Source organism: Hyperolius riggenbachi, chromosome 5 (assembly GCF_040937935.1).
Source record: "Hyperolius riggenbachi isolate aHypRig1 chromosome 5, aHypRig1.pri, whole genome shotgun sequence".
Classification (NCBI taxonomy): Eukaryota; Metazoa; Chordata; class Amphibia; order Anura; family Hyperoliidae; genus Hyperolius; species Hyperolius riggenbachi.
In genome coordinates this window covers 1181815-1195924 of record NC_090650.1, presented here as the reverse complement: position 1 = coordinate 1195924, position 14110 = coordinate 1181815, and the positions used below count along the sequence as shown (strand labels likewise).

At 48.4% G+C, this 14110-nt stretch overlaps 1 protein-coding gene across 2 annotated transcripts in view; it reads right to left on the bottom strand.

Moving 5' to 3' along the window:
• Nucleotides 1-2951: 2951 nt before the first annotated feature.
• The window catches only part of HEPACAM2 (HEPACAM family member 2), a 229170-nt gene continuing 218011 nt past the window's right edge, over nucleotides 2952-14110 (bottom strand). For both annotated transcript variants that reach the window (XM_068238468.1, XM_068238469.1), the window contains exons 9-10: nucleotides 13557-13660; nucleotides 2952-3874 (exon numbers count right to left, since the gene is read on the bottom strand). In XM_068238468.1, coding sequence (XP_068094569.1) covers nucleotides 3871-3874; nucleotides 13557-13660 — 108 coding nt within the window. In that variant the 3' untranslated portion in view covers nucleotides 2952-3870. The remainder of the gene's footprint in view (nucleotides 3875-13556; nucleotides 13661-14110) is intronic.

Genomic DNA, 14110 nt, shown 5'->3' with positions numbered 1-14110 from the left:
TGCGGTGGGACAGGCAGTGTCTGTGTGTTGTGGTGTGACAGGCAGTGTGTGTGTGTGTTGTGGTGGGACAGGCAGTGTCTGTGTGTGTTGTGGTGTGACAGGCAGTGTCTGTGTGTGTTGTGGTGTGACAGGCAGTGTCTGTGTGTGTGTTGTGGTGGGACAGGCAGTGTCTGTGTGTGTGTTGTGGTGTGACAGGCAGTGTCTGTGTGTGTTGTGGTGTGACAGGCAGTGTCTGTGTGTGTTGTGGTGGGACAGGCAGTGTGTGTGTGTGTTGTGGTGGGACAGGCAGTGTGTGTGTGTGTTGTGGTGGGACAGGCAGTGTCTGTGTGTGGTGTGGTGTGACAGGCAGTGTCTGTGTGTGTTGTGGTGTGACAGGCAGTGTCTGTGTGTGTTGTGGTGGGACAGGCAGTGTCTGTGTGTGTTGTGGTGGGACAGGCAGTGTGTGTGTGTGGTGTGGTGTGACAGGCAGTGTCTGTGTGTGTTGTGGTGGGACAGGCAGTGTCTGTCTGTGTTGTGGTGTGACAGGCAGTGTCTGTGTGTGTTGTGGTGTGACAGGCAGTGTCTGTGTGTGTTGTGGTGGGACAGGCAGTGTCTGTGTGTGTTGTGGTGGGACAGGCAGTGTGTGTGTGTGTGTTGTGCTGTGACAGGCAGTGTCTGTGTGTGTTGTGGTGGGACAGGCAGTGTCTGTGTGTGTTGTGGTGGGACAGGCAGTGTGTGTGTGTGTTGTGGTGGGACAGGCAGTGTCTGTGTGTGTTGTGGTGTGACAGGCAGTGTCTGTGTGTGTTGTGGTGGGACAGGCAGTGTCTGTGTGTGTTGTGGTGTGACAGGCAGGGTCTGTGTGTGTTGTGGTGGGACAGGCAGTGACTGTGTGTGTGTGTTGCGGTGTGACAGGCAGTGTCTGTGTGTGTTGTGGTGTGACAGGCAGGGTCTGTGTGTGTTGTGGTGGGACAGGCAGTGTCTCTGTGTGTTGCGGTGGGACAGGCAGGGTCTGTGTGTGTTGCGGTGGGACAGGCAGTGTGTGTGTGTTGTGGTGGGACAGGCAGTGTCTGTGTGTGTTGTGGTGTGGCAGGCAGTGTCTGTGTGTGTTGTGGTGGGACAGGCAGTGTCTGTGTGTGTTGTGGTGTGACAGGCAGTGTCTGTGTGTGTTGTGGTAGGACGGGCAGGGTCTGTGTGTGTTGTGGTGTGACAGGCAGGGTCTGTGTGTGTTGTGGTGGGACAGGCAGTGACTGTGTGTGTGTTGTGGTATGACAGGCAGTGTCTGTGTGTGTGTTGTGGTGGGACAGGCAGTGTCTGTGTGTGTTGCGGTGGGACAGGCAGTGTCTGTGTGTGTTGCGGTGTGACAGGCAGTGTCTATGTGTGTTGTGGTGTGACAGGCAGTGTCTCTGTGTGTTGTGGTATGACAGGCAGTGCTTGTGTGTGTTGTGGTATGACAGGCAGTGTCTGTGTGTGTTGTGGTATGACAGGCAGTGTCTGTGTGTGTTGTGGTGGGACAGGCAGTGTCTGTGTGTGTTGTGGTGGGACAGGCAGTGACTGTGTGTGTGTTGCGGTGGGACAGGCAGTGTCTGTGTGTGTTGTGGTGTGACAGGCAGTGTCTGTGTGTGTTGTGGTGGGACAGGCAGTGACTGTGTGTGTGTTGCGGTGGGACAGGCAGTGTCTGTGTGTGTTGTGGTGTGACAGGCAGTGTCTGTGTGTGTTGTGGTGTGACAGGCAGTGTCTGTGTGTGTTGTGGTGTTGCAGGCAGTGTCTGTGTGTGTTGTGGTGGGACAGGCAGTGTCTGTGTGTGTTGTGGTGGGACAGGCAGTGTCTGTGTGTGTTGCGGTGGGACAGGCAGTGTCTGTGTGTGTTGCGGTGGGACAGGCAGTGTCTGTGTGTGTTGTGGTGTGACAGGCAGTGTCTGTGTGTGTTGTGGTGTGACAGGCAGTGTCTGTGTGTGTTGTGGTGGGACAGGCAGTGTCTGTGTGTGTTGTGGTGGGACAGGCAGTGTCTGTGTGTGTTGTGGTGGGACAGGCAGTGTCTGTGTGTGTTGTGGTGGGACAGGCAGTGTCTGTGTGTGTTGCGGTGGGACAGGCAGTGTCTGTGTGTGTTGCGGTGGGACAGGCAGTGTCTGTGTGTGTTGTGGTGTGACAGGCAGTGTCTGTGTGTGTTGTGGTGTGACAGGCAGTGTCTGTGTGTGTTGTGGTGTGACAGGCAGTGTCTGTGTGTGTTGTGGTGTTGCAGGCAGTGTCTGTGTGTGTTGTGGTGGGACAGGCAGTGTGTGTGTGTTGTGGTGGGACAGGCAGTGTTTGTGTGTGTTGTGGTGGGACAGGGAGTGTCTGTGTGTGTTGTGGTGTGTCAGGCAGTGTCTGTGTGTGTGTTGTGGTGGTGTGAAACAGGGGCTACAAGGTGGTACAGAGGGGACATGAGGTGAACAGAGTGGCAGAAGTGGAACAGAGAGGCACAAGAGGTGGCACAGGGGAAACAGAGGTGCACAAGGGAATGCACAGAGGGGACATGGGGACAAGAGGTGGCACGGGGGAACAGAGGAGAACATGAGGTGGCTTGAGGGAGGGGGGCCCAAATCTGCTATTTTGCTTAGGGCCCCATTTGGCATTAATCTGGCTCTGTCTCTCGGATTCAATAATTGGTAGTAGGATGAAGTATTAACACAACAAAATTATATTTCTGTAAATGCCAAACTGAACAGGTGGGTTTTCTGTCTGGATTTAAACACGTCCAGGGATGGAGCTGTCCTGATCTGCTAAGGTAAGGCGTTCCATAATGTAGGAGCAGCATGAGTGAAGGCTCTGGGACCAAAAGTTTCCAGGTGGACTCTGGGTATGACTAGATTATTAGAACCTGTGGATTTTCAATGGTATGCTTTAAACAACAAGATTTTTATTTGAAAAGTAGGATGAATATTAGATACTTATGCACCTACAGAAGTAAAAACCTGAGAAATGCATTATTCTTGCAGTGGTATCTTTATTTTTTATCCACACTCACAGATGATTATCTGAAATGGAACATAGGATGTAACATTTATTTTTCATATTTTGATTCTTGCATAAGCTGAGCTGTGATTGGTACAATCTGAGGTCATCTGGCACAAACCGTCTGCTTTCATCTCCTGCTGGTTGTGGAAATACATTCCTCCGACAACAAATGATAAAGTCAATAATAAAGACAATGCTGTTATATTACAGAAGAGCTGGGATCAGTCACATAGCGAGGGGACAGCGGAGGAGACCTCTTCCCATCTTGCGAGGAGACAGCGGTGGAGGAGGCCTCTTCCTATCTCATGAGGGGACAGCAGTGGAGGAGGTCTCTTCCCATCTCGCGAGGAGACAGCGGAGGAGACCTCTTCCCATCTTGCTACAGGACAGCAGTGGAGGAGGCCTCTTCCCATCTCATGAGGGGACAGCAGTGGAGAAGGTCTCTTCCCATCTCCCGAGGGGACAGCAGTGGAGGAGGCCTCTTCCCATCTCATGGGGGGACAGTGGTGGAGGAGGCCTCTTTCCATCTCATGAGGGGACAGCGGTGGAGGAGGTCTCTTCCCATCTCCCGAGGGGACAGCGGAGGAGGCCTCTTCCCATCTCCAGAGGGGACAGCGGTGGAGGAGGTCTCTTCCCATCTTGCGAGGGGAGAGCGGTGGGGGCCTCTTCCCATCTCATGAGGGGACAGCGGTGGAGGAGGTCTCTGCCCATCTCGCGAGGGGACATCAGTGGAGGCCTCTTCCCATCTCATGAGGGGACAGCAGCGGAGGAGGTCTCTTCCCATCTCACACATACACTGGAGGTCATTCCTGGAAACAGACTGAGGTATTTCACTAGTGGCTTTTTTCACACAAAAGACACAAAATATTGCACTGCTGCACATCACATGTTGGCACCATCATCTGCAAAAAAAAAAACACAATTAGAACACATGGACTAAAACAGTGTTTCCTTCACCAACTCCTTTGGCTTCTCCCAACACTCCACTGGCCCCACTCACATTGCTGGCCATGCACTTGTCTTCTCCAAGTCCACCTCAATCACTGACCTGGACACCCCTTCCCCCCTGACCATAACTTACTTAAGTTTTCTCTCTCCACATCTTGCCCTTCACACCCTCCCCCTAACCCTTGGCAGAGAGATTTCCGCAACCTCAACCCCAATGTCCCCTCCAGTGCCCTCTAATCCTCCATCCAAAACATGTCCTGTCCCAACCAAGCTGTCTACTACAACCTCTCCCTCTCATTACCTCTAGACAAAATTGCCCCCTCTATTTTCTGGTGGGGCGATGGGAGCGGTGGATAATTCTGGCTGCCGCATTCATGATGGACTGCAGTGGGGCTATTCGGGTCATAGGGAGACCAGACAGAAGGGCATTGCAGTAGTCGAGGCGGGAAATTATGAGGGTATGGATGAGGAGTTTGGTGGTGGCAGAGGTCAGGAAAGGGCAGATCTTGCAGATGTTATGGAGGTGGAAGTTGCAGGATTTTGTGAGGTTATGGATGTGGGGAGTGAAGGAGAGTGCGGAGTCCAGGGTGACACCCAGACAGCAGGCTTGAGAGGTAGGGAGAATGGTAGTGTGGTTAACAGTGACATGCACATCTGGGAGATTCAGGGATGACCGGGGTGGGAAGATCATAAATTACGTTTTGTCTAGATTTAGTTTCAGGAACCTAGCGGACATCCAGGAGGAGATGGCAGATAGGCAGGAGGAGACCCTGTCCATGGTAGTGGTGGATATGTCAGGGGTGTGGAGGTAAATCTGGATGTCATCTGCATACAGATGATAGTTAAAACCCATGGAGGAGATAACCTTGCCAATGGAGGATGTGTATAGGGAGAACAGTAGGGGGCCAAGGACCGAGCCTTGAGGGACTCCCACCTAGAGTTGGTTAGGGGTTGATGAGGACTCATTGAAAGAGGTCGTGAATGGTGAAGTCGTGAATGCCCATGGACTGGAGGGACTGGAGGAGTAGGGGATGATCTACTGTGTCAAAAGCTGCTGAAAGGTCAAGGAGGAGGAGAATGGAGTATTTACCTTGAGCTTTAGCTAAGGCAACTTCATTGATGACTTTGGTGAGAGCTGTTTCGGTTGAGTGGGCAGGCCGAAATCCAGATTGCAGTGGGTCTAATAACCCAGTCCTCTGGGCCAGCAGCAGTGCATGTTTTCTGGAAATCCACAGAGACACTTGTGATCTCTCTGTGCATGTTTGGAGTTTCCGGTTTTTGGTGGGCTTTGAGGACTGGGTTGGGAAATGCTGGACTACAAGATCATCTCCAAATAAAAATATCTGGAAATCATTTGTATATATTTTAAACATTGATATTAGACAAATATTCTTGCGCTTTAATATCTCTCCCCATTCACAATGTGGGAGGTGTCAGGAACCGGCCCCGCGGCACGCCTGCAGATACGGTTCCCGACTGCAGGTTTGACCAGATCGAGAGGGGAAGCAGCTTTATTTCAGCTAACACAAGGCTGTAACCCCCAGAACACTTCTCACTGCCACCACTAGCTGTTGCTAGACACTTCCACTCTGCTGTTGAGTGATCGGCACGCAATCCGCGTTTTCGTATTCGGGACAGCTTTGCGCTTTAGGCCGATTACGGGAACGCCACACACCCACACACATAGTACAATCGTACAGTAGCACGGCACAATCAGGCACTGACTTGTAATGCAAGCTACACTGCAGTCTCTCCTTCTAGGTTATGAGTGTTAGCTTAGTACAGCAGAAGTCCAACTTATTAAATAACAATTTAATATTCCAAGAAAAAAGTGGAACAATGCAGAAAATATATACAAGAGATTTACAAAAACACAGTAAAAAGTTACAAAATAAAAGTTACAAGGATACACACAAGGATATTTGCATAAAAATAAAACAGGAATCAAAACTTTACCAACTTGAAGGTCTAAACAATGTTTGCGGAAGAACGCAGCTTCTAGTCAGACCAGGATAGCCCTAGTGCTTGCTATCTCCAAAGAGCTACCAATTGTGACTATCCTAGGCCACTTATATAGTCCATTGCGTGACCCGGGGCCACTCAAATGTCCATATCCAGGAATAATCCAATTTCCTACATAACACGCGTCATATCCTTTCTGTTATATGCAACTTCAAAGCTTTCCTGTCTCAGCTTTTAACGTTTGCAAAGATTTCAAAACCACTTCCAGCAGGCTGTCATATGTAAATTCCTGGTTCAGGCTGGTGTGGTCTGCAGCCAGTCTAGGTGACACATCTGAGACAGCATTTCACAGCAGATCAAAGGTGGGGACTTGACTGCTCTTGGCATAATAAGCCATTTCCTGGCCAGAGGCTAGTTAGCCAATTAGCAGTTCCTGCTCCTATTCACAATCGTTCACGTTCAGATGCAAATGTAGTTGTTATTGACATACAGACAATCCAAGCTTCCTTGAGCCAGGTGACAATACCTTCAAAAGCCAGCTGCCCAACTGGCCTCTTAACATACATACACATCTGAGGTAGTCCACAGTAGACAGAAAAATGAAAAAAATATGTTCCTGTATTATCCTTAACATCATAACTAGCTGCTATCATGACAGGAGGATTCATGTGATATTTTATAAGGATCCGCCCCCAGCCATCACTGGAGTGTTGGGATTGGTGGGACGCAGTCCTTGGGCTTTATTCAGAAAAGAGTGCTAACTGATCGCACGGCTGGTTTCGCGCAAATTATCGCATTTTTGTGCGATCGTGAATTTTTGCGGGAAACGATAATGGTTTCACACACAAACGCGATTTTCGTGCGCAAACGATATCGATTTTGCGCTAAAAAGTTTAGTTTGTGCGCAAAACTGGAACATTTGCGTGAAAACGGCCATGCTATCAGTTAGCACTCTTCTGAATCAAGCCCCTTGTGTTGTGTACCCGACTGATATTGGCTGAATGTTTTTTCTTGATGTCAGTGATCAAGGTCTTTGCCTTGTACACATGTGCGATGACTGTCGCCCACAGTGACCAGGACTCCACCCCTCAGGTAGCAGTGCAGGGCTGGCACTCAGGGGCATAGCTACAAATCAGGATAGAGGACAGAGTTCTCAGTATTAGCTGTAGGTTATTATAGGACACTAGCCACTTTAGCCCGTTTAAAAATGGGCTCTAGTGTATTACCGCTGCATGCGTGCGCACCCGCCGCACATGCACTCGGGCACCCGCCGCACGCACACACACGCTCCCGGCTGACTGGCCCTGTCCGCCTGTCCAAATGGTCCGTGCTGCGCACATGTGCAGTAACAAAAAGCATGGACCCAGGGACACAGAGACAGTGTACACAGGGACACTTGTCTCTTATTAGGTCGGATGGTCGAGGATTTGTGGAAGGTTTGGTGGGAATTGATGGATTCTCATGAAGGAGGATAGAGTTCTCAGTATTGGCTGTAGGTTAGTATAGGACATGAGTGAGGATTTGTGGAAGGTTTGGTGGGAATTGATGGATTCTCATGAAGGAGGATAGAGTTCTCAGTATTGGCTGTAGTGTATTATAGGACGTTGTTGAGGATTTGTTGTGAGTTTGGTGGGAATTGATAGAGGATAGAGTTATCAGGATTGGTTGTAGGTTATTATAGGACATGAGTGAGGATTTGTGTGGTGGTTTGGTGGGAATTGATGGATTAAAAAAAAGGAGGATAGAGGTCTCAGTATTGGCTGTAGGTTATTATAGGACATGAGTGAGGATTTGTGGTGGTTTGGTGGGAATTGATGGATTAAAAAAAAGGAGGATAGAGGTCTCAGTATTGGCTGTAGGTTATTATAGGACATGAGTGAGGATTTGTGGTGGTTTTGGTGGGAATTGATGGACTTCATGAAAGAGGATAGCGTTATCAGGATTGGTTGTAGGTTATTATAGAACATGAGTGAGGATTTGTGGTGGGTTTGGTGGGAATTGATGGATTCTCATGAAGGAAAATAGTTATCAGTATTGGCTGTAGGCAGTGGCGTAGCTAAGGAGCTGTGGGCCCTGATGCAAGTTTTACATTGGGGCCCCCAAGCATGCTATAGATAACAATTGATACGGTGCACCAAAACCTGCCAATGCCAACTACAGTGTCAGAGGTGCAAGAAGGGGATGGGGAACAGCTTGTTACTGATTACCCCCCAAGCACTCTATACATAGCAATCCCTGCCAATGCCAACTACAGTGTCAGAGGTGCAAGAAGGGGATGGGGAACAGTTTGTTAACGATTACCACTGTTCAAAGTATCTATAGAATTGATTATTATGAGCACAGGACCAATAGAGAGCTAATGCTGCAGATGAGGCAGGGCCCCTGTGGCCCAAGGGCCCCAATGTGGTCACTACCTCTGCACCCCCTATTGCTACACCCCTGGCTGTAGGTTATTATAGGACATGAGTGAGGATTTGTGACGGGTTTGGTGGGACATTATGGATTCTCATGAAGGAGGATAGAGTTCTCAGTATTGGCTGTAAGTTATTATAGGACATGGATGATGATTTGTGACGGGTTTGGTGTGAATTGATGGACTTCATGAAGAAGGATAGAGTTCTCAGTATTTGATGTAGGTTATTATAGGACATGAGGGCAGAGGCGCTTCTAGAGACCAGCTGACCAGCTAATTGCCTAGAGCACCAGATTTATGGCAGGTGCTTTGAGAGACTGAAAACTTAGGGAACGGAGATAAAAAGTTCTAATGAAAGCCTTTGCTGCTCAGCCTCAAATAGGGAATCTACAAACCTTTTGTCTACAACACTATGTATGGCATTCCCTAATGTTAGTGTTATCTCGAGATCTAGAGTGTGTCTGTGTGACTCCTGTCCTGCCCGCCCCTCCTTATGACTTGAAAAGAAGAGAGTAGGATGGTGTTTGTGTGCATTCCAGAACGGACTAGCCAGGAGGAAGGAGGGAGATTTTCCCCCAGGCTGCTGGTACAATATATAAGGCAACGTGAAGAACTAGGCTGGTTGAGGGAAATAAATGTACAATTTGATGGCAAGCTGGTAAATGTACATAGCATGATGCAGAAGAGAGGCTTGCCTCCTACAGTGTCTTTAGAAAAAAACTCTGTCTGCTTTCTCATCATTGTAAAGACTGCATGTGGTCAGCTAGATAAGGTATTACACAGGTTGAAAAGTTTTCGACAGTCCCTAGACTCCAGGAGGGCTGCTTTCTGACTTGTGTGAGAGGCAGGCAGGACAGGAGTCACATTTCAGGCAAGTCGCCTCTGTTTTATGTGGCTGCAATACAGATAAGCTCTCTGCTCCATGTCAGGCTATTCTCAGTCTCTCTCCACTCCTCCTCTCTCCCTCATTCACCTTTGTTTCCCCCCTTCCCCCCTTAGTCTGCCAGGAGAAAAGTAATTATAAATGTTCCTTGTTACTCTCTACTTTGCCCCCCCCCCCCCCCCAATCTTACCCTTACAATTGAATCACCCAATCTTATTATTAGTAACCCTAGCCTATAGCTGTCAATACATGCATTCATTTTTACAGACAGATTCTTTCAAAATGATCGAATATGGCGATTATCAACCACCACATCGATCAGAATTTCAATCAATCCATGGCAAAAATGTACCAAAAGTACAATCAAGAAGTACATTTTTACAATTGGACACAGTGGTATAGTGGCGGTAGATCGGCGGCTCGCAGTATTGCACTGAATCACTACTGTAATATGATTTTTTTCTGGTGAGAATCTGCCGCATTGCAAATATTTTTATGGAGGGGGGGGGGGGGGGGTGTGGCGCCACAGGTTTCCTTGCTTGGAGTGACAAAATGGCCAGAGGCGCCCCTGCATGAGGGAGGATTTGTGGTGGGTTTGGTGGGAATTCATGGATTCCCAAGAAGAAGGATAGAGTTCTCAGTATTGGCTGTAGGTTAGTATAGGACATGAGTGAGGATTTGTGGTGGGTTTGGTGGGAAATTATGGATTCTCATGAAGGAGGATAGAGTTCTCAGTATTGGCTGTAGGTTAGTATAGGACATGAGTGAGGATTTGTGACGGGTTTGGTGGGAAATTATGGATTCTCATGAAGGAGGATAGAGTTCTCAGTATTGGATGTAAGTTATTATAGGACATGGATGATGATTTGTGATGGGTTTGGTGTGAATTGATGGACTTCATGAAGAAGGATAGAGTTCTCAGTATTGGCTGTAGGTTAGTATAGGACATGAGTGAGGATTTGTGACGGGTTTGGTGGGAATTGATGGATTCACATAAAGTAAGGTAGAGTTCTCAGTATTGGCTGTAAGTTATTATAAAACATGGATGAGGAATTGTGGTGGGTTTGGTGGGAATTGATAGAGGATAGAGTTCTCAGGATTGGCTGTAGGTTAGTATAGGACACGAGTGAGCATTTGTGATGGGTTTAGTGTGAATTGATGGACTTCATGAAGGAGAATAGAGTTCTCAGTACTGGCTGTAGATTATTATAGGACATGGATGAGAATTTGTGGTGGATTTGGTGGGAATTGATGGATTCTCATGAAGGAGAATAAAGTTCTCAGTGTTGGCTGTAAGTTATAGGACACGATTGAGGATTTGTGGTGGGTTTGGTGGGAATTGATAGAGGATAGAGTTCTCAGTGTTGGCTGTAGGTTATTATAGGACATGAGTGAGGATTTGTGGTGGGTTTGGTGGGAATTGATGGATTCTCATGAAGGAGGATAGAGTTCTCAGTATTGGCTGTAGGTTTGTAACGATCGGTGTCAGCAACCAGAGAGAGAATCTGATCCTTGGCGATCCGCAGTATCCCCAAGAATACAGATATACCCGATTATTGAGGATCTGCGGAATCGTCAATAATCAGATATGTCTAACCTCTAGACACCAGGGAGAGTGTAAGTGTTTGGTGTAACAGTAACAACTCTGAGTAAAGACCACCAGAGGAGCTGGCGGCCTATACTCCCAAGGAATTCACCCCTGAGCGGTGGGTGATATTCCTGTAGCCTGTGGACCCCTGAGCGAGGGACCAAGGCTGGGACGCAGGAAGCCCTGCTGCTAATATGTAAGGCCTTGCCCTGAACTGGGTTAACGTAACACAGTAATAACACAACCTAGTCTGGGTGTGAGGTCCGTATTCACAACACCCTGGAACTAGTCTGGAGTATAACATAAATGATAATACAGTTCCCTAGTCTTGGGTGTGAGGTCCGTATTCACAACACCCTGGAACTAGTCTGGAGCATGACATAAATGATAATACAGTTCCCTAGTCTTGGGTGTGAGGTCCGTATTCACAACACCCTGGAACTAGTCTGGAGCATAACATAAATGATAATACAGTTCCCTAGTCTTGGGTGTGAGGTCCGTATTCACAACACCCTGGAACTAGTCTAACAAATAAGACCATTCAATTAGTACTTTAAGCTATCAAGAATCTGACTCAGTGTGGATTCCCAGCTCCAGCCGGTTCTGGCACACTGTCGTGTCGGGTCTAGCTAAGGTCTGAGTGCCTTCACGCAAGTGTTAGCAATGGCAGACAACCAGCAACTGACTAAGCAGCAGAATATATAGTTGCTGGACTCTGCTGCCCCGCCCAAACCATTCAGCCAATCATGAGTCCTACAGGAGTCAGCTGACCTTCCTGATCAGCTGACACTTCCCCTGCTGGTATAAAGGTCCTGCATTCAGGCCCGCGCGTGCATAGCTCTCCATCTGCCTAGGTGCACTAACAGACCCAGCCACACCAAGCACACGCCGCCGCATGCAAGCAGCCGCTTTGCTGTCAGGACATGCGGCGGCTTTTCCGCATTCCACCATACTACCAGACGCGTGTCCATGCGTGCAAACCGCCGCTTTGGACGCGGAATCAGCCGCCTCGTTCTTCAGGCTTTTCCGCGTTTTCTCACAAGGTTATTATAGGACGTTGTTGAGGATTTGTGGTGGGTTTGGTGGGCATTGATAGAGGATAGAGTTCTCAGTATTGGCTGTAGGTTATTATAGGACATGAGTGAGGATTTGTGGTGGGTTTGGTGGGAATTGATGGATTCTCATGAAAGAGGATAGAGTTCTCAGTATTGGCTGTAGGTTATTATAGGACATGAGTGAGGATTTGTAGTGGGTTTGGTGGGAATTGATGGATTCTCATGAAGGAGGATAGCGTTCTCAGTATTGGCTGTAGGTTATTATAGGACATGAGGGAGGATTTGTGGTGGGTTTGGTGGGCATTGATAGAGGATAGAGTTCTCAGTGTCGGCTGTAGGTTATTATAGGACATGAGGGAGGATTTGTGGTGGGTTTGGTGGGAATTGATAAAGGATAGAGTTCTCAGTGTTGGCTGTATGTTATAGGACACGATTGAGGATTTGTGGTGGGTTTGGTGGGAATTGATGGATTCTCATGAAGGAGGATAGAGTTCTCAGTATTGGCTGTAGGTTATTATAGGACATGAGGGAGGATTTGTGGTGGGTTTGGTGGGAATTGATGGATTCTCATGAAGGAGGATAGCGTTCTCAGTATTGGCTGTAGGTTATTATAGGACATGAGGGAGGATTTGTGGTGGGTTTGGTGGGCATTGATAGAGGATAGAGTTCTCAGTGTCGGCTGTAGGTTATTATAGGACATGAGGGAGGATTTGTGGTGGGTTTGGTGGGAATTGATAAAGGATAGAGTTCTCAGTGTTGGCTGTATGTTATAGGACACGATTGAGGATTTGTGGTGGGTTTGGTGGGAATTGATGGATTCTCATGAAGGAGGATAGAGTTCTCAGTATTGGCTGTAGGTTATTATAGGACATGAGGGAGGATTTGTGGTGGGTTTGGTGGGAATTGATGGATTCTCATGAAGGAGGATAGAGTTCTCAGTACTGGTTGTAGATTATTATAGGACATGAGTGAGGATTTGTGGTGGGTTTGGTGGGAATTGATGGATTCTCATGAAGGAGGATAGAGTTCTCAGTACTGGCTGTAGATTATTATAGGACATGAGTGAGGATTTGTGGTGGGTTTGGTGGGAATTGATGGATTCTCATGAAGGAGGATAGAGTTCTCAGTACTGGCTGTAGATTATTATAGGACATGAGTGAGGATTTGTGACGGGTGTGGTGTGAATTGATGGGACCTTATGTCTGATTATAGAGGAGGAGGCCTCTTTGTTGACTCTTCAGCATGAAGCTGGGAGATGTTTGCTCAGCACACAGCCCTGATGATTGGATCATTGTTATCGGCAGCCAGAAATAAATATTTTACAGAGAGATCCTGGAGGTGGCAGATGGCAGGTAGGGAGCCTATTTAAAGGAACAGCGTCTTTTTTATCACACATAATGAGGAGTAATGGGAAAGAGAAAACAGCTTCCGTGTTCTTTAGACTCAGGACTTTCTTCCTATTTTTAGTACAGGATTCCCTGATCTCCACCAGCTGCAAATACTAGTGGAACCCCCCAGCCTCGGATCCTCCACATGGTGCCCGTGTAGGCAGATTCGACGGGTAGGCTATTTCATAGGCAGACCCGCCTCAGACCTGCAGTACTTCAGGAATAACTTCAAACAGCCAATCAGGAATCATCAGGCTGCCAATTCTGAGCTGTACAAGGTGATTTCTGATTGGCTGCAAATCATACTGACATGGCAGAAGTTTCATTCAGGCAGAAGTTTCACTTACGAATGTGAGTCATCCTGCTGTGTCTCTGGAACGTGTTGTATGACCTCATAGATCGTGCAGCTGCCATCTTGTATGTGTAGGATGTTAGATGCCAGTCCTGGGACCTATAGTGAGTACAGGAGAGTTATGAAGGGGTCGCAAAGCAAATGCATCCATAGTCTGGTTCCCAACCCATCCCCCCCCTCCGCTCTATTGGCTTGTCCCCATCTGGTTCCCATACCCCCCCGCTCTGTCATCTGGTTCCCATACCCCCCGCTCTGTCATCTGGTTCCCATACCCCCCCCCCCCCGCTCTGTCATCTGGTTCCCATACCCCCCCCTGCTCTTTCATCTGGTTCCCATACCCCCCCCTGCTCTGTCTTCTTGGTCCCCATCCTCCCTCCCAGCTTCCGCTCTGTTGTCTTGTCCCCATACCCTCCCCCGCACTGTCATCTGGTCCCCACCCCGCTCTGTCATCTGGTCCCCATACTCCCCACCCCCCCATTCTTTCATCTTGCTCCCCATCCTGCCCCCCCCCCCCCGCCTCCGCTCTGTTGTCTTGTCCCCATACCCCTT